This window comes from Rhyacophila brunnea, unplaced genomic scaffold (assembly GCF_057557595.1).
Source record: "Rhyacophila brunnea isolate RB1 unplaced genomic scaffold, BYU_Rbru_1.0 scaffold_12, whole genome shotgun sequence".
Lineage (NCBI taxonomy): Eukaryota > Metazoa > Arthropoda > Insecta > Trichoptera > Rhyacophilidae > Rhyacophila > Rhyacophila brunnea.
The window spans coordinates 2,294,059-2,318,783 of NW_028232774.1; the positions used below are offsets into that span (position 1 = coordinate 2,294,059).

Sequence of the window (24,725 nt, forward strand, 5' to 3'; positions counted from 1 at the left end):
ATGTTCTTTTTTTCAATACCCCCCTTTTACATTTTCCCTCCAATTTAGTTTTTTTCTTCAGTCCCTTAAAAAACGTAAAATAGGGGTTATACTGTATTTAAAAATCTGAATTATAACACGTAAGTACTTAACGATTTAAAAGGTTAAGAAAATAACGAATGAGATAATAGATAATTGCGATGCAGGCGACTTTTTTTAATATCTATGAAACATACTCCTGAGTCAGAATGTTTTTCTTCAAATGTGGCATTTTTATGGCCAAGTTTATTTTCTGGCGCCCTGTCATATCATCATCAGCCTGAATCTATCCACTGCTGGATAATTATATTTAATAATTCCTGTCATACAAACAAATGTAATATGTTTGCAGAAATATTTTATTTATTTTACGATACTTACTCATTTAATTGAGAGTTTGAAATAATTCGTTTCCGTTGTTCTTTACATGTATGTGATGAATTACCTGGTTCCAACTAAGTTTACTTTATTAGTAACTTAGTTCAAACTTTAAACACAGGTCATGTAAAATCTTTATTACCAAAAATGTCTGTGAATACTCGCTGAACCCCTGGTACTAGGAACTAGCGGAGTCCAATAGTGCTCCGTAACTTCGGTCGGCAATCTCTGTCTTATAGGGAATGGTGGACACGAGCACATGACAAATTAATACGATGGAATAATGTGAAAGCCAGTCACCATGGATCGAGGTTTTAAAGCTGGCTACGTAAGGTCCCGTGATACACTGGGTATGGTGGTTAAATTCAATATTGAAAATAACATATTCTTTAATACGTGTTTAAGTGTGCCCTACATATTTTCTCCACACTCAAGATTTAAAACTCGTTACAGCCGCTCCCAGAAGGCAAGCTACTTTTCATTATTTTGTGTTCCCTGGGTATGATTATATTATAATCTGTATCGCGGCCATGCCTTGAAATTGCACTCAATATTATACCTATTTTGAAAAGTTACCACTTGCCGATTCAAATCTTTCTTAAATTGGCTAGTAGGTATAAATATCTGTATTATTGTATTTTCTATTACATTTTTTTATTATTATTGTTGATATTGTCTGTCTGAAGCTAACGAAACCGGTCCAGAATAATATTTAAAAAGTGGAATTAGTACTAAATATTGTTTTAATTTAATTACGAGTATTACAATGAATTTCCACCATGAATAAAGTTAACATATTTAATATGAGGTGGTATTTTCTGCATAACACCATCTACGTTATCTTGTCTTATAGAACAATAATATTCTCATATAATATACAGTAACATCCCTAGTCAAAGTGTTGTCTTAAAGCAGAATTAAAATATCACACACTCCCATTTTGCTCTCAAATTTGATGTGAATTCATAAGCTACTGAATGTACTGCATTATAGAATTTCTTATCGGCTCATTTTAATGTTTAAACAGCCAAATAAATGCAACCTATATTGGTCATATGCATGTCCTCTATGGAAACGTTCATACCACTCAAGAAAGATGAACACGTCCATGAATGATACTTGCAGCATACTAAAGGGGTGCTGGAAACCTACTTCAGTGCTAAACGTCTACTTTTTGGCTGAAATCGTAGCACCTGGTGTGTGCAGAGAAACACCTGCCAAATGTGTAATGACAAACATCCGCTATATAAAATAAATATACACCGGTGCAAATACGTCTGAAGTGTCCTTATGTCATATCCAAGGAAATATCAGGACTGTATGCAACGGAAAGAAGAGCGAGGTTTCACGAGAGATGCGACCATAAAGCCTTCTCATTTGTGCCCGAAGAAAAGCTATGCAATGCATGGCTAGGGATAGCAATGATAGCAATACCGGTATTCCAGTATTTATCAATACCGAAATAACAGTTTTAAAAAACCAAAACACCTAAATTTTTGGTATTAAGGAAGCACACTCGTTAACGTTTTTGAAAATGAATTATTAGTTATATGCTGCTAAAATGCAAATATATTGAGTGAATCTAACAGAGATGAAAAAACAATAAAACAAATTTCATCAATTATATTTATATAGTAATTGCCGTGATGCATTATCATAATATTATTTCGAAATAGAAAACATCCGTGACAAAAATGTTCTATTATTCTATAATTTATTGATAACTGTACAAGCGTTGAATTTGAGAAGCTTTTCCTGCAGCCGGACTTATTTTCACTTGATGAACTTTAGTTAAAATTATCAATATATTAAAATTATTTGTAAAAAATCACCAGTTCTACAATTATGATCAATACATATTTTTAAATGTCAACATAACAAATGTAGATAGTATTACCAAACGAAACCCCTAGCACAAAAACGTTTCAAATTCCAAATCAGTAATCTAACCACAAATTTAAAAACATCATTAGAATATCCCTGACAAAAGTTAACCAGCCATGCCTAACAAAAAAATAAATACTTTGCGAAACATACAGACTTCCTCAGCGCCCATTCAAACCAAACGCATACTATACCTGATAGCTCCCAAGGTCACCCCAGACCTTAAGACGTATGGTTTTATTCGCAAGAATCAAATTTGACGTAAGCGCCATAAAAAATAACAATACTCGAAGGGCATATCAAAGTAAAAAAAACAAAAATCGCTTCCCTCGGCGTCTCGCGTAGTAGATACGAAATCAGAGGTTTTAAAAGTGTTGAATTAATAATATTTTTTTCCTAACAAATTTTATAAACATTTTTGTAGTTGGTAAAATAAATTATAAGAATAAAAATAGTAGACCTCTAAATAAGAACCTCATATTATTGATATGCTGAATTTGTGAAGTGACACCTTTTCTTGAACCTATCATATTGTAGGTTCAAATTCAGTGCAAATATTTTTCAAAAAAAAATCTAATACTAAAAAACACGAAAGTGTAAACAAATATAATTTTATTCATTTTCATAAGCTAACATTACAAATCATAAGTTTAAAACATTCACAAGATGGCATGAAAGATTTCTGTTATTATTGCGTTTTTATTAAATTATAAAAAAATGACTCATAAAAGAAAGCAATTCAATGAATATTTGTCGAGGAACGTTTTTTTTTAAATTTAGTACACAACAATTATGATTTAAGAAACAATTATTATAATAGCGTGTATTTGACGGCAGTACGTTTTGGTCGCCGCGGAGGATTTCGGAACATTAGTGTATAGAAAATTAATAATTTACTGTATAGGTTTAACGGTATGCAATGTATTAAAATAACTATTATAAATTGTTTTTTTTATAATTTTATTTTCTTTTCTATTGATAGCTATTAATTGATAATTGATATTATTATATTGATATATATATTAATTGTTAACTTGATAATTATTATATTGAGGGTTTCTTATATACATCGACCGTTTTAGTCTAGGATCAACGAGTTCAGGCAATACACAATTCATATAAATCTTGTCACTTGTGATGTGAAGAGTAATATTGTTTTTATTATTCAATGAAATAGGTTCTTACCTCAATATATGTTTTACTTGAATTAAATAATTACTAATAAATGCCTAAGGTGATTCCATTCAATTCAACTCGGCATTAAATATATTAAATTCTAAAAGTTTTGTACTATTTCATTTGAGTCGTTTTATGCGATCCTGGTTTCGCCTTTCGACATCGTCAGGATGCGCACTCATCAAATATACACTGACAACGAAAGCAGCTAATTCTCACTTAACAATAAATTAATACAATAAAGTAAGGTAAAAACTTTATCACCCACCTATTAAGTCAAAGTGCACAATGAAAAATTTAGCAAACAATTAATTATGAATAGTTGAATTGTGGCAGTGTGAAAAAAAAAAGATTTTACCACAAACCATCTGAAAAATACATACATCATAAAACATATACGTGATTTTGTGCCCCAAAACACTTATTTTATTATTATTTTGACGATTAGGAAAATTATGACACATGTTTCAGTGGCCATTACTATGACAGCATTCGAAAACGTATTTTACTTTACGTCTACAAATTTACTATTTGTGACATAAACCACTTAAGATCGATAATAAATAGACCTTGAAAAATAATATTATTTTGTTTCTATTGATAATGCCAATAAACATACTCCTGGATACGTCCCTTTGAAAATAAAAAAACATGGCGACCCAGGTACATAAAAACTGTATTAAGTACATGCAAAGTTTTTCAAATCGCTTAAAGCCCAACCAAGTAGGTATTTATCAAAATAATTAAAGTCCACCTATATTTTATCTAAACTGCTCAAGTCCAAAATATTTTTTTTTATAAATGTTGTACCGAACGAATACCTTTAGAACTTCTTTGTAGCCATCGTGGTTATAAGATTCAATTATCTTACAATATCTCACATGCTGCAACCATTTGTATTACAAGATAATAAATAATATAATATAACTACATTTTTCTCAGTTTGACATTCACTGGTATTTTATGATGTTTGATTTGTCAACACAAATTATAACACCTGGTCTACGTCATGTGGTCTTGCCAATTTGATTGTTACTGCAATGCGAGTAAAGGTAATTTTTTTATGAGTTAAAATACTGTTCGCGACGGATAAAATTTTGGAAAAAAGACGTCATCACCCGTTGAAATTCAGAAGCCTACTAAGGTTATAAATGAGAAATTAGAAAAACTATATAAATTAATCGATCAAATGGTCTCTTTTTGTTAATTTTGCAAAATAATTATATTTCTAAATTGTCTGAAAATAGGATAAATACATGAAAACGTACGACGTGTTTTGGTAATATAGCGTCACTAATTGTACCGAATTTATAGGGTTTTATTTATTTTTTCATTGTTAATTATTATTTATAGTATTACTTGAATGTTATATTATAATAAAAAATATTTTTATTGTGCAGTATACATTATTTTGTGAGAAAAAATCATTCAAAATTGGCTGATGTATACTCAAACTAAAATGGCTTTAAAATATTTATTTTTCTGATATTAAAAAAAGTACGTGGGTTAATCAATCAAATGTATTATTTTACCCATTTCTTTCATACAACATATACCTGCAAAACTATTATTAAGTTCAAAAATTCACTGTGGCGTGACAGTCGTTTTGGCCAATTTCGAAAACAGGACCGACTATTTGTCATTTATTTTAAAAAGTAAAGCGAATCAGAAAATTTTAAAGACACAAAAAGTTTTATTTGAATATTATTTATTAGATTTTAAATAAATAAAGTGTTTATTATGTGTCAATTCGTGTTAAACGTCCTTGCCATTTCCACGATTCTGAGAAGACAGGAAAAGTACGCCCTATATAACTACAATTTATCTTAGTCATGCTGAATAAATGTATATCCTCATATATGACTTCAATGTTTTAGTGTAAATAAATCCAGCTCTGCGCACAGCTTTCAAATCAAAAACCTGTGCTAATCCTTTTTATCAATATGACGTGCCCATATCTAATGTCTCTCTCAACCCACCAAAATACCAGGACCTGAACAGGATCATCACACGTGAGTTCTTCGTCTTCCCTCGGTATTAGTAGGTATGTAGGTTTTTGTTATAAAATATTACTTTAAAAAGATTTTAATAGATATATTTATTGATAAGTACCTACTTCTGTTTTTTTAATGTTTAAGAAATACCGGTATTCAATAATAAATACCGAAAAACCGGTATTGACATTTTCATTCGGTATTGCAATCCCTATGCATGGCAGGTCTGATGGCACGGGACACCACTGATGATAAATATACAAAAGATTATCAATGGTTACCAACTTTCCCTATCACCCGGAGTGTCGATAAAAATGTCTTCATATTATTATTTTATGTAGAATAAAGTAAGAAAATTACCTTGTTCAATCCTAAGAGGATCATACGGGCCTGCCTCCACGGGATGGAAGTTGTTTTTTTGTTTTTTATGACAAACGGGTGTTATCTTAATTATTATAATAATATTACTATATTTGTCTTAATTTATCTATTTGTTATCCTGTCTGTAGCGCACAAGAAGATGCGAAAGAGTTTGCGTCATTGTTGCGCGATCACATGTATAGAACACTCACTTGCATCCTGCTCATGCGCGGTGCTTACCTTTATGCATTTCACTCACACTGTTCTTCGAATACCGATGAAATTCGCCAGCATTATGGAAATAAATACCTATCAATCTATATTGATATTAAAATCGTCGCGTTCTTTAGCCACGAATATTGTTATCTAATAATATCGCTTTGCTTATGATATAAATATAAATAATACTATGATTGTTAGCTATAATATTAATGAGCGCATCTACAATAAATAATGTTGACAGGTGGCTTTTAGATTATGTAGAAGCTGATGGACGACCTTTTATATAAGCTTCTAGGAATTTCATTAAATCTATGTCAATCAGTTTAAATTATGGTAACAAATGGTTTTACCTCACCATCTTTGCCATAAACAAAATTATTACCAGCTTATAAATGTTCACTGAATGATTTAACATAATCCCAAATCGTTTTGGGGTGGAGGGTTTAGCAATTCGATGAGATGGAAGAGCGAAGGGGTATGAACTGGAGAAGGTAGCAATTCGATGAGATGGAAGAGCGAAGGGGTATGAACTGGAGAAGGTAGCAATTCGATGAGATGGAAGAGCGAAGGGGTATGAACTGGAGAAGGTAGCAATTCGATGAGATGGAAGAGCGAAGGGGTATGAACTGGAGAAGGTAGCAATTCGATGAGATGGAAGAGCGAAGGGGTATGAACTGGAGAAGGTAGCAATTCGATGAGATGGAAGAGCAAAGGGGTATGAACTGGAGAAGGTAGCAATTCGATGAGATGGAAGAGCGAAGGGGTATGAACTGGAGAAGGTAGCAATTCGATGAGATGGAAGAGCGAAGGGGTATGAACTGGAGAAGGTAGCAATTCGATGAGATGGAAGAGCGAAGGGGTATGAACTGGAGAAGGTAGCAATTCGATGAGATGGAAGAGCGAAGGGGTATGAACTGGAGAAGGTAGCAATTCGATGAGATGGAAGAGCGAAGGGGTATGAACTGGAGAAGGTAGCAATTCGATGAGATGGAAGAGCGAAGGGGTATGAACTGGAGAAGGTAGCAATTCGATGAGATGGAAGAGCGAAGGGGTATGAACTGGAGAAGGTAGCAATTCGATGAGATGGAAGAGCAAAGGGGTATGAACTGGAGAAGGTAGCAATTCGATGAGATGGAAGAGCGAAGGGGTATGAACTGGAGAAGGTAGCAATTCGATGAGATGGAAGAGCAAAGGGGTATGAACTGGAGAAGGTAGCAATTCGATGAGATGGAAGAGCGAAGGGGTATGAACTGGAGAAGGTAGCAATTCGATGAGATGGAAGAGCAAAGGGGTATGAACTGGAGAAGGTAGCAATTCGATGAGATGGAAGAGCGAAGGGGTATGAACTGGAGAAGGTAGTAGTAAAAGAATTTTCTAGTTAATTTAAATTTATCTATGCAAGTAGTATTGCCTGAAAAAACAAACGACACATCCATTATTTTGTTTTTATTAAGTATGTAAATAACTTTTAAATACTCGTAAATAAATAAAAGTACACAAACATCTTGGAAAATCCCCAATCGAAGCAGATTACAAACGTTAGTAATCTATAATAGTATACAAAAGGTTATCAATGCTTATGTTGGTGATGTATGTTATTTTTAGTATCACGCGATGATACAATGACCAAGTAAAGTAAGAATGTAGGTAGGTAGTGCAAAAAAAATACATTCTGAAGTAGAAAGCTAATTATTAAAATTATTTATTTTATTGTATTGGAACTTTTATATCCACTTTCAATGCTGAATTTATCGGTATTGTCTGATTTTTAAAACCGGTATTTCGGTATTGAAAAATTCTGGGATACCGGTTTTGAAATACCGATCACCAAAGAGCAAAAATTTGAAGGGGAAAAAAGTAAAATAGCTGAATAAATAAATAACAATCAAAAGCTGATTTGGCATGTTATGTTTCAAATGTACTTACACCATTTTTGACATGGCAACAAGGCTGGCCATTTGTCAGACAATATTAATTTGTTATTTTGTATGTGAGATGCTTGAAAGTAGAAGGTTTGATGTTATGTTATTATGCTCTTTATAAAGTAAAACTTGACGACACAGTTTTCAGCGGCACACGGTTGTAAAACGCTGCTATAGACCATGGAATACGTCAATACATTCTTGATAAAAAAAAACTAAATATGTGATTTGATTACAATATATTCTCATTTAATAAGATTCATTCACTATTATACTGGTAGGCAGACTAATATAATGACTTTTCTATAAAAATCTTGTGGTCAAATGGTCGTGTGTAAGTTGAGTAAGTGTTAACGTTGCAGCGGTCGCCAGTGTCGCTTGTAGGAGCTACGCTGACGATCCCTCTTAGGTACCATGTCTCGATATTCTTTACTTTGGTGCTTACCACCAAACCACCGCCGCCGTCACCTTTGCAAACACCAGTGCCTGGAAACAGAATATTAATTTATTATCAGTTGTCTAACGAAAGTTATGTTTCTACATTTGGTGGGTATCAGATCTGTGATCTTGACGAATGTTTAATTTGCAGGGCAGGATGTCTGACTAAGGAGGTTGCAAATGCAAGTCACAACGTAACATTCAAGATGAAACGCTCAAAGATGAAAATAAATACCTATAAACTCCATGGCTGACTTACGAAGTGACGGTTTTCCGTGATGCACATGAGGCGACCGCCTATTAAAAGTATTAAAATCTAAAACATCCATCAATTCACACATGGTCGAACAATAAAGGCCCACGTGCTCGTCGTAGGTCAAAATTGAGTTTTTATTGTATTTTCAAACCATGATCCTGGACACTCCTTAAACGTTGTAGATAATCTATTTATATAATTTTGAAGCCTTATTATCTTTTATAGTTATTTTAAACATTTGATGACTGCATAAAGTATTTTTGTTACATAAAATAATATTCTTTTAAACCTCTCGCTCTAATGTTTTAGAATATAGTCATATTTCGGTACATAACTACTGTGCAGTGGTGTTAAGATTTTTTACATTTATTAATTTTTAAACGCATTTATAAAACCATTAGTATAATTTATGACGAGATAATTTTTGTAAAATATTCACGATAAAAAAATATATTGATAATCCCTGTGATCCCAAATTTGACAAGAATTAGGCATTTTATTATTCAAAAAATCGGCAAGATTAACACATTTGAAGATGATTCTAAAGATATTTATTATAAACTATGTTTTTGCCCATTCAAGTATGATAAACATTTTATGAATAATGATTGTTTTATAATAATAATTGACCTAAGAATAAGGTAGTGTTTTTTTGAAATACGCCATTTATTTTGTCATTCCCCAGTGGTCAAGCTACAACATACGGCCGTAGCCATAAATTGACAAACTATAATTGAAGTAGGGAGTAAAATGATATTGACGCGCGTGTTTGAACATGTACCGTTTGAAAAAAATAAATCGGTTAGGTACATGATCAAACACGCGCGTTAACATAATTTTACTCCCTACTTTAATTATAGTTTGTCAAATTATGGCTACGGCCGTATGTTATAGCTTAACCACTGGGGAATGCCAAAAGAAATGGCGTATTTCAAAAAAACACTACCTTATTCTTAGGTCAATAATTATTATGAAGCAATCATTATTCGAAGGATGTTTATCACACTTGAATAGTCAAAGACATAGCTTATAATAAATATCTTTAGAATTATCGTCAAATGTGTTAATCTTGCCGATTTTTGAATAATAAAATGCCTAATTCTTGTCAAATTTGAGGTCACAGAGATTATCAATGTAATTTTTTATCGTGAACATTTTACAAAAATTATCTCGTCATAAATTATACTAATAGTTTTATAAATGCGTTTAAAAATTAATAAATGTAAAAAATCTTAACACCACTGCACAGTTATGTACCGAAATATGACTATATTCTAAAACATTAGAGCGAGAGGTTTAAAAGAATATTATTTTATGTAACAAAAATACTTTATGCAGTCATAAAATGTTTAAAATAACTATAAAGGATAATAAGGCTTCAAAATTATATAAATAGATTATCTACAACGTTTAATGAGTGTCCAGGATCATGGTTTGAAAATACAATAAAAACTCAATTTTGACCTACGATGAGCATGCCCTTTAAGAATATATCGACGGCCCCAGGAAAAACCATGATAAGTCTAAAATCATAAATGTTCAGGAGAGCGAAAAAACTAAAATATTTACGCTATTAAATTCATCATATAAAATGAGTAAATTTTTTCTTATCTTATTTAAGTAAATCAAATAGACCATTTTATGGTCTATATTCCTATCAAAATTTAATGGTGATTAATTAATTAACAGCTGAGATAATGTCCAAAAATCGTTTTTATTTGGAATAATATTACGCACTTTATATTTCGACTCGATTCAACATGCTTTTGCGCGGGCGAAATAGATTACTGACTCCGCATAACACATTCATATTCTGAGATAGAAACCTTATTTTACGTCGCATTTTTCTTACTCTATACGATTTTATTAATTACAACTATAGTTATAACGCTCTTTTACGGAAAAATTGACATTGCGCAATATTTAACTCGAAATAGTACAGCGTGTCTATAAAATCTTAACAAGGGATATAGGGACATATTGATATATATATATTTTTATACGGAGTTTTTATAATTTAAATGTATTTAAGTATGACTTTTTATGTTTTTTTGCAAATTATTATTGATATTTTTATAAATAATCAGAATATGTACATTACGAAATAATAAACATTCAGGAAAAATGTTTATAATGGAATAATAAAGAAGTTATGAGGAAATTAGTACATAACACTACTTACTACACCATCAATAAAATATCTATTTTTTATACCTACTTCGTTACAAATTTTTCATTAAAAATATAGAATAGATAGAAAAAAACAATATAATGTTAATGGTCATGTATATCAGTAGAACAATTTCAATTTAATTAATATTCAGTACAATTATCGAAACCAGAGAGATAATATATTTCATTAAATAAATCATTGTAAGTTCGTTAATAGTTTACATAAAGGATATACTGAGTGAATTAAATTAGTAATTATCACTTTAGAATACACATAATTATTATTGTTCAATATAAAAATACAAAAATATTAAATAACTAGTGGAATATAATATTATACATAACAATTTGGCACAAATGTACCTACCAAAGCATCGAAATGTTGGAAAAAATATATTTAAGTAGGTTTATTAGTTTCAAAAATTTTAATACTAATAAACCTAAGGAAAGTGTTATTTATAACCTAATAATTATTATTTAAAGACAGCTGAATTCACTTTCGTTATCAAATGAGATAGCATTATTAAAATGTTCATCAGCAGAAGTTAAATTCATATAAAATTTATACTAGGCTTGTATAACATACACATTCTATAATCACGATTAGGTAATTACCTATCTAATAATAACATTGATACAACATTATGTAGTTTTTATGTAACAAGAGTGATAACCTTTTCAGTACCTACCTTATATTATCTTTTTTCAATTCAATTTTTGCAACATGGTAATATCATTAGGATATTATCTTTCTGTAGGTAATTGATCTTGTAAAATTGTAATTATAAGGTTATAAATACTGATCCAGTGATCATATTAACTATCGTTGTGTTTTTCTAATGTTTATTGTTGATATGAGTTTAATTACCGATTAGTAAACATAGATGGATTATATTTAATTGTCAACATAAATCATGAAACATCAGTATAAGTACGTCTTAATTGAACTCAGTTATGCTAATTAATACGAGGTGTCATGATTGCATTAATATAATTGGAAAGTTAAAATAAGTATGTACCTCCGCAACATTGTAATATTTAGTTTAAAATTTAAATAATCGTGGTACGAATCTGCATTTTTCTAAACGGTTGGCTTTCAAGTAGTATTTTCTTTAAATGATACATTATGTTATCTAATCCAATTGATGACGTAGAGTTTTTTTATTTATCAACAAAACATCGTTTAATATCCGTTGTCATTCATATCACTTTATTTAACTTATTTTGATCGATCTACAAATTGTATAACTCCGACCGATTTAACTTAGATAAAATAATAATTACTATTTTTGCTAGTTTTCATATTTTAAAACAATCATATTCAATAAATTACTAAATAATTTACTAGATTTAAAAACCAATTGATATTTTGTTCAATAGTATAGGTACCTACCAGATACCAAATTTTAATCTCATCTTATATACATTACTTACCTAGATTCTAGACAAGAATAAATGCTTCATAAACTGACTATTATCACACACGGTTTTCGGTAAAATTCTATTGAAAATAATAGATAAAATAAGTTTTCAAAAAACCCGGCTAATCTCCCTTTTATGTGACCGATGCAATAATAATTTATAATCCACAGAGCTCGTTTTCGAGAAATATTCAATGTACAAAGTAAAAATAATATATACCCTTTTATATTATTGCAAAAATACTATTAACACGTAGGACGTATTTTTTTTATTTTTAGCCGAACTCATAATATTATTATTACAATGAGCTTAAGTCGGTCCCAATCAACTAGTAAGCCTTTCGGAAATTCTCACCATTTCAAAGTGTAGGTAATAAAAATGATTTTTTTCACTTTCTTAAGTCATAAATATTATTCCGTAATAAGTAAGAATTTAGCTAAAAGAATAATAAAATAAACTCTCTTGTATTTGCTAGCTAGGTAAGTCCTTCCTTTTAAATAATAAAATATTTTGTAATTTAAACATGAAAATACTGCCTAGTTGTTATTATCGATGTACAAGACTAATTTAATCAAAATGTGTCATACTGTACCGAAAATAAAATAATGTTTTGAAGTTAAAACATAATATTATAGGTATAAGCATCGGTCTATAACATCGTGGGTTCCGAGTTCGAATCATGGATCTGAAAAATAGATACAAATTGTTTTTCAATTTGTGCTCGGAGTCCTAATAGGTTGAGCAAGTGAAAACAAAACCTGTTCTCCAATCTGTGGGGGGCCTCATTAGGATCGGACATGATCGGATATTTTAGGTGGGTACATTTTTAATTGCAAAACAATTTGTTTTCTAGTGATAGGTAATAATATTTAATTAAAATATGTCGTTTTCTGCTGGGTATTTATTTAAATTAAGTTTATTTATAATTACATACTTTTTTTACTCATCTAAATAATTGAAACAGTGAATTATTATAATGATATATCCATATCGTTTTCTATTGGATATTTGTTTAATATCAAATAATATAACAATTTCAAACTTAAACATTACCTACAACATTGTTTTTTGGGTATCTAAGTAGAAGAGTAATTAACCGAAAATAGTCGAAGAAAGCTTGTGGAGGTCTTTATTTTGCGGTGGATTGAAATTGGCTGATGAATCAAAATTAATATTTAAACATTATTACTGTGTCCTAGTATAGTATAAGTACCTACCTATATTAGTACAAAATAATTCTTTTCTATTTTGTTTGTTTGATATTCAATAATACAATATTTTGATAATAAAACACTAGTACTAGTGACTAGTGAGTAGCTTTTTAACTAAAACTGCATTTACCTACTGCAAATTCCAATATTTTCCGAAGATAAACCAATATATTTTTCGAAACTAATGTGATACGTCAATATAAACCATGCCGTATATTAGGATCTCCGTTAAAGACTGTTATAGCAAGTATAACAACCTTCTTACTCGTAAAATAAAACGCAGTACACTTTTTTTATTGATATATGACTATACTCCTCGGATATTTATGTGAACACAAATTTGGTCGATGCGATATGTAGATATAGAGCACCATTGTCGAAAACCTAACTTTGTCAATTTTTATGCTAGAGACCTGAAATTTTTACAGGACATGCACAAAAAAATATGATATTATAAAAAGCTAATAAAACTTAAAACGCTATTTTCAGACTTATCATGGTTTTTCCTGGGGCCGTCGATATCATTCTGATTATTGAACATTATATAATCTAGAAAAACACTTTCTGAGAGAGAAATAATATACTCGTATTATAAATATATATAAATAAAAATAGCTAAAATTTTTTGCTATTAGTATGTCACATCGTAGCATATTGGATAAATGCGACGATTGGGGCGTTTACCCGTGGAGATGCAGGATTCGATTCCCGGCCGGGTGGCTTACTTTTTTCATAAAAGACTTTTTCTATTGGTTATAATATACTTTCTCAGAAAGTATTTTTCTAAATTATATAATATTCTATTATTGTAATTTTAATGCTCAATGGTAGTTTTTTGATTTGGCAGGTACGTCAACGTACATAAAACCACCACTGCAACTACGTTTAGTAGACTGAGGTGAGTAGTGATATTATCCTCCCGGCGAGAACATGAGAGTGTTCAGGATTCGATCATTACGGGATTTGAGAAAAGTGTTTCCCCATTCACAGGGTTATTTTTTCAGTAGGAAAAGAAAATATTTTCTTCATCTCCGCCTGGAGTTACTTATATTATTTATAATATAAAACATTGGGTGCATTTATAAAGAACTGTCAATTAACTATGCTACATATGTCGTGTACAATATACATCACAAGGTATTCACATTGTATTGTATTATATATATATGTATATATCACATTGTATTGAAATTTCGATTTGTTGCACATTTTAACTCAATAGAATCGATCGTTCACTGTATTTATACAATATTATACACCGTTTTATAAATATTATACTTTATTTATTTACAGTTATTAATTATACATTATTTTCTTTCTTTTCTTTTCGACCATGTCCGATCCTAATAGGATCAGGTGGGCCTCCACAGAGTGGAGGTTTGTATTAAGAGATTTTATTTTTACGAGAAACGAATGTCAGACACTTGCTCAACTTATTAGGTCCATACTCTGACTCATACACAAATTGAAAAACAATACGTGTACTTTCCAGACCCAGGATTCGAACCTGGGACCCTCGACACTATAGACCGGCGCTTAAGCCACGCGGCCATCGTGGGTGTCATTATTTACAATAATATTATCCTAAACCTTATAAAAAACTAGAATTATTTTTGGCGGGAACCAGCCACTTGGCCGTAGCGGCGTTTTTGTCAACTAATGTATTTTGGATATTTGAGATACCTACCTATATTTTGTACTGACTATTCATTTAGCTTAAAATAATATTATAAGTGCCAAATAGCTTTGAATAATATATACCAAAAGCAATTTAATTGTTGACTCTTGTTGTGTGACAGAATTCACGTTTGGCCAGAGCTGGCCTGGCTTGGATAAGGCATAAAGGTTGGGAAACATAAGGTTGGTGTACTACAATCAAAATATTTTTAACGATTGAACATCGCAGCATCAATTTGATGAAATTCTCATTCGTTTTTAATACCAAAATCTCTAGAATAAATTTCATTAGAGCAGTGATGCACAACCTGCGGCGCGCGGGCGGTATGCGGCTCAAAATCACAAGTACTCCTTCATCAAATGTTTCATTGAATATGAGGAAAATCTATGTTTGTATGTCTAGTCTAGTATATCATTATTTTTAAACATTTTTAGCTACTGTGGCCCGTGAACAATTAGAAAATGTATAAATTATTGGCCATTCTGTCAAATGGGTTGTGCACCACTAATTAGATGTTGCCAGCAAGCATCAGACATGAGGCATGCGAGCAAGGAACGCGTCAGCACAGCCTGTTTGCAGATAGGTATGGATGGTGTCGTTGTTTTATTTAACAAGTAAGTACCCAATGGATCAGGCGAAATGTTTGATATTATCACATAATCATATAACCACCCTGTGACACCCCATGCGCTCTGTTCGCAAGCAAAAAATGGTAACTAGGTTTTTTTTAACCGTTTTTAGTAATTTTATTGTTGCATAGGAAACATCAAATACCTGCTTTCTTATTGAGATTTCAGTAGTACATGGTGCTAAGATCTACACTCGCAGTCTAAAGCAGAAATCACTGGGTCTGGATTCCATTCCAGGTGATGTCAAAATACATCTACCCACAAGATTTTTTTCCAATGTCTGGGCGTTTCTGTAATTCTTTCACTGCTACTACCACACTACTGTTATTGAGCCTCATAGCATGTGATATTGTTAAAAAGAGAGAGAGAGATTATACTTACCATTAAGGTTTCCTGCGCAAAGTTTGCCACTGATAATGTACTTTTCAAACTCAGGAGGAGAATGCTCTATGCAATCTTTGCTGGAGACGATTGGCATCGTAGATGTTTTTAATATGTCTGATTCTTTTTCCACTTCTCCCTGTACCAGACCAAATCCTGCTACCTATAATTGAAAACTTAATGATCATGATACAAAATAGTCATAGGATCTAGCATCCCTTGTGAAAAGCATGGTCTCACTTTATATGCATATTTTATCTGCTCGCGAGAAGAAGGGGAAATGTGTCTAAAATAAATAGTTTTCAGGAGAGCCAAAAGAAGCAGTGGCAGTTTTTCATGCAAAGATGGAATTCTTCTATGTTTTCATCGTGACATATGTACTTGTGGGTCAATGGCTGATTTTATTGGAATGTTACCAAACTAACAGTTCAGAAGCATATTATGTCTCACCTTATATTTTTCATCCTACTAAAATTTTCAGCTTGTCAATCAGATTTTGTATCCTACTCTTATCTTTGCATGTTTATTTCTACTATATTCCTGTCTTAAGAAGATCATAATATGAGCTTTCCACTCTGTGGAGGTTTGTATTAACAGATTTCTGTTTTATCGATAAATGGATGTTAGATACAAACTCAACCTATTAGATCCAAACTCGGACTTTAAACACACATTGAAAAACAAGATGTGATTTGCCAGATCCCGGATTCGAACCTGGGACCCATGACGTTATAAACCGACACATTTAAAATTTGGACGCAGTCAGATGCATGCAATTAATATTGGCGAAAAATGCTCTACAAGGTTACACTTAGAGCAGTGTTTCTCAACCTTATTGCTGCCAGGCCCCACTTTAGCGCTTCAAAAATCTCTTTGCCCCACCAAACAAAATTTTACAGTTACCTAACAATAATTCAGAAACAAAATGAATTGCTTCAAATAAAAAATGCACATAGGAAATACTATTTTACAACGTTTTTCTTAGCTCGTATTCTTATTTGTCTGGTGGTTGTTTGTCCGGTACAAATCTTGCAATCGATTTTTAACTAACTTCCCGACTATCTAGACATTTGAAACTTTTAGAATATATCAGAACACGATGCCAATGCATTTTTAATACTTTTAGCCATCTTTAAGTAGAATTGAATTCATTTTCAGTTAATTCTGTTTTGTATGAAAAGTTATTTCGGAAGAAATCCATAAAAAGTAAAACTATTATTGGTTGCTAAGTGGGTCCTAGCAACTAAATTATTAATATATACGCGCGTTACTATGGAAATCAATATGACTTTTCAGTATTATTTCTATCAAGCACAATTTTTTTTGATCGTTTAAACTAGTCAAGTTTATATGATTTAACAGTAAATTTAAAAACGTCGTATATAAAAAGTTCTTTTTATCTTGTAATATGTATTTTACGTTATATGTACAACTCGGAAGAAAATTAGTGCGATCCTTGTGCTATGCTTCATCTTCAAATAATTTTCAAGATTACATTTTTGCCCCCCAAAACATTTAAATCGCCCCCCAGTGGGGCGTACACCCCACGTAAGGAATCACGAGATTTATCGAGATAAGAGAAATTGATCCACAATTATTTTAATCAGAAATTTAGAGAATCGCATTACTATTAAATCACAGCAGGAATATATCGTCACTGTTCTGGCAGAAGACACTAATTCGAAAAAATGATAATATATTGAGTTAGTACCAAAATGTTCCTTATTTCAAACTTTACCGCCTGGAAACCTCTTAATAAATAAACAGTCTTTATTCTAAAGTCATTCTTTTTACGATTACTTAATAAGCTCACATGATAGACCATTATTTCGAACATTTTAACAACTTCAAAGTCAAATTACTCAAAACTAGTATTCTCCAGTTAGTGTGTTCTGCCAGAACAGAGACGATATAGAAAATCTTTAGAAATTGGGAAGTCAGGATTGAATTTGACTGTTTACCCAAATAAAAAAATGGTTTCGAATTGAAAAACGTGGCGAAAGGTTCTCGATGGATTTCTTAACAGATGTTTTTAAAATTACCTCGATAAGTCAAGAATTCAAAAAATCGAAAGTAAGAAAATCCCTTGATATCTCGAGTTTTTCAATAAATCGTCAATTTGTGTAGTCACTTTTCTTATTAGGTACCTTTTTGAAAAAGTTCTAAATGTACGTTTAGAGTGTTTAGACTGTTCAGAGCAAGGTCTGAACAAAAACGATGCATAAGTGCGAGTGAGAAAGTATTCGACACCCGTATAATCTCTGCGACACGCGCTAGAGTAAGATAAAAGGTTTACAGATTTGGGAGATGGTTTGCTCGGTGTAGCTTATCTTACCTTATTGCTTAATTATGCGTCGATAACCGTGTTGCTAAAATAGCTATTTTTGCGTTAAACATAAAGTCAGTGGTAAATAGTTTTAGTTAATTCAGTAGAAAAGATGGTTCTGCGTGTTGTATTAAAATGTGGTAGCCGGATTGATAAGAAGATGGTATTAGGTTTCATAGGTAAGTTGATACATGTTCGTGATAATTCATTTGTATATTATTATATATTTTAATATCAAGTGACCGTGTTTCCTTAAAATAACTTAAATTATGAATACTTTTACCTAATGGTTGCATTTTGACCGCTTAAAAATACACTATAACGTAAAAAAAATAGAAAATATATATTTTAATTCTGAGCGTCTAGTGCGAGCCATTTGGACGGGAACTAGCGAAATGGTCTATGGACTCTATGGTCTCGATATCTCGATAATACGAATGCGTTCGCTCGCCCACAAACCAAACGCACGGCACGCAGCTTCATTTAGCAATGCAATGGATGGCGTTTAGATGTATCTATAGTCTAAGGTACAGAGGGTCACGCTGTGAACAAATGCAACGGTCACGACCAGCGTCGTTGTGGCCGATGATGTTCATCATTTAATGTGAATTTGTGCTATTCAACGTGGTTGGCCACAACATCCATATTATGCGCGTTCAATAGCGCCAGTGGTCGTAAAGATTCTGGTCGGGACCGTGGGCGCATTAGTGCGTACGTATCGTCTTTTAGATACTTGAAAACGTTGTGGCATAGAAATATATTCCTGAAATATGTATAGAAAACGACATACCTTAGCTTGTACTCCGGGGGATGTCTGGACAATGTCAAAGTTTTCATCGTCGAGATCCAAACAAATTGGAAAAATTAAATTGGAAAAATTAAGCTCGGTCTCCAGAACCACCATCGTTATGTCATTAGAAAAACTGGTCATTTCGCCACTATATGATTCAGGAATTCTAATCTCTTTCACCTGAAATATTTTAAAATATAATGAAATCAAAGATAATTATGGGACAGCATATTTAATGCTGGACTGTTTGAAACCAGAATAATAATTATTATTAATTGTTATTAAATTCAATGTAATTTTAAAGCTCTAGTAACTATGACATTGTCTCGATATAATTTTCATTTCATCCTCGCAAAAGTGTCAAATCAACAAAAACAAATTACGTCAAACTTATTTCACCATTATTGTAATTAGATTTATTTCATTATTATATTAAAATGCACCACTAGATATGTGATTAGGACGCCAATTCACATATAATGTCTAGCTAGACAGCTGGCTCCGATAGTCATTAATATTAAATCCATGAAGGGTATTCTCATAGTATATTATTTTAGTAGTAACCCTTAATTCAATAGGCATTATTCTGATATCCATTTATTTTACGCCGCGTCATATTATGTCACTTGCATGCAATCTGCGTTTATAGATCAACGAAATGAAATCAATGTCAGATAGTGTCATATAAAACGTATTTTAGATTTATATTTAACCACGAATTTCAAAACCAAAATTTGAAATTTCCAGTAGGTATAATATGTGCCAATTTTATTTTTTACTACCAATGTGAACATCTCACACTACATAGCATAGCATAGCATAGCATTCTCACACATGGAGAAGTTACAGGCAGCTAGTTCAATATTACCGAAATTTGATAAACCCTCAGTCGTCTAATATTATCTTTTAGTTAATTTCATCATAATTAGGTATGGTGCAGGTGGCTAAATTGATCAACCACATTGGCCGAAATCCGATGGACGAGATTATGTAGGTATGTTCATTTAAGTATGTTACGTTTATAAATCTCGTGAACTATTATCTATTATTCATTGAATAAAAAAAGTTTTTCATAAACTATATACATCATTTAACTATAATATTATATAGAACATAATAATTTCAAGAATTCAGAAGGCGAGATATTAGTGGAGATTGGGTCGGGGGAGTACCACGCGGCATCTATTTGCTTCACGTAAGAGGTGAAAATTGACAAAGAAGACTAAGTGTTTATTGCAAATATAGACATTTCGGTAATTAAATTAATAATTTCAATCGAAAAAATATGGAGATATTACATATTTTTATTTTTTTTTTCCGACCATGTCCAATCTAGGATTATATAGGTCACCACAGAGTGGAGGTTTGTATTAACAGGTTTTTTTATTTTTACGAGAAATGGATGTCAGCCACTTGCTCAACCTATTAGGTCCATACTCTGACTCATACACAAATTGAAAAAAAAAATGTGTACTTGCCAGACCCAGGATTCGAACCTGGGATACACGACGTCACATACCGACGCATAAACCATTGCAATAATCAATACATAATGCAATCAATGTTTAAGTCTTTTGTCTTTCCGGTTACAAATCGTAAGGTTTTGTGTGTATTATTCTAATAGTATGTTTGAAAATTTTACTCATATTTATATGGACTTTGTTATTAAAAATAGTCAATACTTCCACCACCTAAAATATTTACCATTCATTACTCAACACTATATAAACAATAGGGGTTTTAATCAATTAACATTTAATAACTAATACCGCGGATTTTTGAATTTCTGGTTCCGTGGTGTCTTCAATATGGTTGAACTCACTAAACATTTTCCCAACTGCAATAGTGAATAGGCTGGCGTCAAAAGGTTTTGCCGTTACGGGGTCGTAAAAGCAATGAGCAGCTGAAAAAAATACATACCTACAATAGAATACATGTTAAAACCAATCCATCTACAGGTTATTTTAACTCTTCTGCAACAAATATAAGACAGTGCCTAATGAATTCTTATGAATAACATCAAATGATTTCCAATTTTGTTGCAAAATATCTACGTCTCCAATGCAAATTTGAAAACAATTTATAATATATAATCCAGGGTGTTATATACTTAATAGTTTAAAAAAAATAGTTACAATAATAATTACAATTACATCGACGATATTGCATTTTATTTTGAACATACCACTAATGACAAGATCCTTGCGTATGATGCTTCCTCCGCACCAATATTTAGGAGGCAAGTCCTGTCCTTCCTGTCCGTATTGAGTATATATTGCAACGTGCCAAGGAAAATTTCCCTTGGAAGCATTTTGATCCGAAATTCCATCCTGTGATTCTTTTGGTCTAATTGTTCCACAGTCTAGAATATATAAGTATCTATATTATTTATCAACAAATAGGTACCCAACATGATACAACAATATTATGATACGTTAATTAATAATATTTTTCCAAAGTAAAAATATCCAATATGCTTCGAATAAGCTTGCTTATTTGAAGGAATTATAAAGAACTTTTAACGTACGGTACCGTAACATCTGAAAAGAGCTTTAAAACAAAGTTTTTTTATTTGTAAATTATGTGACATGACAGTTGTTTATAGTTTTGAACCCGTCGTCAAGATGGTCTAAAGTCATTGATCGCCAACGGTCACTCGCGAGCTACCAGTATCTCGCGGTGGCATTTCCGGTAGCTCGCGAAGGATATTTTTTCATATTATAAATTTGCCTCTCAAAATAATATATTATTGGACTCCGAAATGAAAAATTTCTCAAACTAAGTGTCAATGAAATGCTTAACAAGTTGCCGCTGTAATATGAATTTTTTGTCATAACGGTTTGTGCGTACAGACGAAGTAAATTAGAGAAGCAGTCAGCGATGTATTACGATGGGAACTGCGCCATACACTTTTTCCCTCTCTGGCTCATTTGTACCGCCGTTCAGGTGGGAATGCCAATCAGCAATGTATATAATAACACATTTCCTCACCCCTATGTTAAGGTCCCCACAAGGACAGGGCTCTAGCCTAATGGCCCGGGTTCACACATCGCAAATTTGCTCTAATAGTGAAAAAAGTCTATTTTATTTCGGAGTTATTACCATTTTAGAATATATGGTTGTGCGATGCAATTATTTGTTGTCTTGTGTTGATACTCGACAATTCCATAATTCGATTTGTTAAAAAATCGCTAAAATAAACTGAATTTTATTTGACCTTGAACACCATATAGAAAACGCCGCTGTAAAGCGTCAGGTAGCCTTTAACCTTATCGATACGTGGGGGGGAGGCGCCAAAGATCTGGGCATGGGGGCCTGCTTCAGGATGTGGGGGCCATGCTCTATGTACCACTAGCGCCCGTCACTTTAACTGTGAGCGAGCGAGCGAGAAAGGGAATGGCACCGTACGTCCTTTAGACCTGTACGCATTACGCATATATGCATCAATCGAACGTCAATTTTGTATCCGACTGATGTCCTAATTTATTTAAAAAAATATGTAAAGAAGGAATATGTATAAGTAGCTCACCGACAATTTCAATTTCTGAAAGTAGCTCACATCCTTGTTGAGTTTGGAGACCACTGGTCTAAACTCTAAGATAACTATTAAGATAAACATCAAATAACAAACGCTCGTGACAAGACGGGCACAGTAGAACAAGATTGAAGCATTCAAACCAATCCAGACTAGACCAACATGTATTAGTATTTGAGTCAATGCCAGTGCATTTTAATGGATACAGGGCTCCAAATGGACCGGAACGCACCGGAGCGCCGTTCCGGTTCATAAAATTTTCAAAAAAATTTCGTTCTGTCTCGTAGAAAAATAATTTGACCGTCTGAGCGAAATTGGCCATATCCAAAATCTAACACACTTATTTTTATAAAATACCTACTCATAAAGTTAGATAAGTATGTAAATATTTTCGTAAAATTATCGAGCGCTCCGGCTCGTAAAATTTTCCATTTCGAGCGCTGAATGGATACTATGTTTAATATCCACTTGCTTCCTTTTCCCACCGCATATAGTATAGACATAGAGAGACTATAGACCAGTGACGAGCGGTGGTGATAAATAGTGCACACTAAACTTTTTCCCGGTTTTAATCGGACATATCACGAGGCATCAAGTACGTTTGGAATTGATTGTTTATGCCCAAGACTTCACCACGCACTCAATGTGAACAGTGTAGGTACAAACTTTGAATGCATTTTGGCATGGGGTAGTCCCACACGCCGCTTTTGCAAGTCAGCAGTCGCTGGCGGTCGACAGCGTGGTGTCCTTCCCGGCAAGTGGAGGTAGCCGTTGACCCCGAGGGCACTTTTCTGTCGCAGTTCACTTTGTCACTACCCTCCGGTGTGGGAATCGTGCATGAAAATGTGACCGTCGGCGAGTCGAGAGGGTCGCATTGCGCTAAAAAACAAAATATATTATTAACGGTCATTCCTACATAGATGTTTTGGCGGTACGTGTGGGTACTCAACAGCTTTTTAGTGCACGTTTTTATTTTGAAAATTTGCTCTACAAACCAAGATTCCAGATATTAATAATGACCATATGTATCGCCGATGTCCCTCTAATATCGCCATCGAGAGTGGAGGGCGTGAGTTACAGAAATACTGTATCTGAGCTGGTCTACAAGACCGCATATGCGGCATGGCTGGCGAGATGGGTGGCCTCCCATAAGGGCCGCCAGACTTTTCTATACTTTCCAGATGTCTCGGTGAGACACAATGACGAGGAGACTGATGCCGACCCACTGGACCAGTCAATTCATGACTGGCCATGAAAACTGCAGGGGTTTGGCTTGGCAGGTCATGGGTCGGGTTGCTCATGTGGACACGACCGGCAGGACGTAGAGCACATCCTGTAGGACTGTCCACTTTATGGGCCTCGAACGAGCGGAGTTGTTTCCCCGGGTCCGACCCCATTTGGGCCCAATAGAACACGTGGACATGGTGGCAACGGTGAGGTAGTATTTATTTAATTCCTTTATGGAGGTAACCGAGGCCAATTTTGCGGCCTTTACTAATTTCACCAGAGCGTGCGGGGAGCGGAACATTCCCGACTCCCCTTGCGACTCTTCAAATGAAAGTCACTTTGATAGTTGCCATATAAATTAACTTCATACATTCGCATTTCGGTGCAAGGTTGCATCACCAGTCCCGTGCGGCTCTGCTCGGGACAAAATGAAGGCTTAAATTCTTTGATCTGGTACACGTAAGGGTTACGGTAGGCGGCCGCGCATCGACGTGGCTGCATACACATAAAGAGTGCGGAGGTGGGAGATTTACACAATATGACCATAATATGTATGCGCGTATTTTTAATGTCATATTTGAATATAAACGGTTAAAAGTAGGCATGTATATATTTAATATATAGCTAAAATCCTAAAAAATATTGAGGGCAAACGTGCCGTAAGAGATCGAAAATGAAGTATTTTGTCTTTGGCGGCCAAGTCTGA

At 33.0% G+C, this 24,725-nt stretch overlaps 2 protein-coding genes across 5 annotated transcripts in view; both read right to left on the minus strand.

Moving 5' to 3' along the window:
• Positions 1 to 24,725, minus strand: part of LOC147077650 (uncharacterized) — a 72,461-nt gene that overhangs the window by 12,206 nt on the left and 35,530 nt on the right. The window lies entirely within an intron of this gene.
• Positions 8,177 to 24,725, minus strand: part of LOC147077651 (modular serine protease-like) — a 31,004-nt gene continuing 14,455 nt past the window's right edge. For 3 of the 4 annotated variants that reach the window (XM_085960613.1, XM_085960614.1, XM_085960615.1), the window contains exons 5-10: positions 23,459 to 23,671; positions 21,443 to 21,619; positions 21,027 to 21,160; positions 19,258 to 19,437; positions 16,142 to 16,304; positions 8,177 to 8,440 (exon numbers count right to left, since the gene is read on the minus strand). In XM_085960613.1, the coding sequence (XP_085816739.1) occupies positions 8,241 to 8,440; positions 16,142 to 16,304; positions 19,258 to 19,437; positions 21,027 to 21,160; positions 21,443 to 21,619; positions 23,459 to 23,671 (1,067 nt within the window). In that variant the 3' untranslated portion in view covers positions 8,177 to 8,240. Of the gene's footprint in view, positions 8,441 to 16,141; positions 16,305 to 19,253; positions 19,438 to 21,026; positions 21,161 to 21,442; positions 21,620 to 23,458; positions 23,672 to 24,725 lie in introns of all 4 variants that reach the window. The other variant, XM_085960616.1, reaches the window with a different exon arrangement.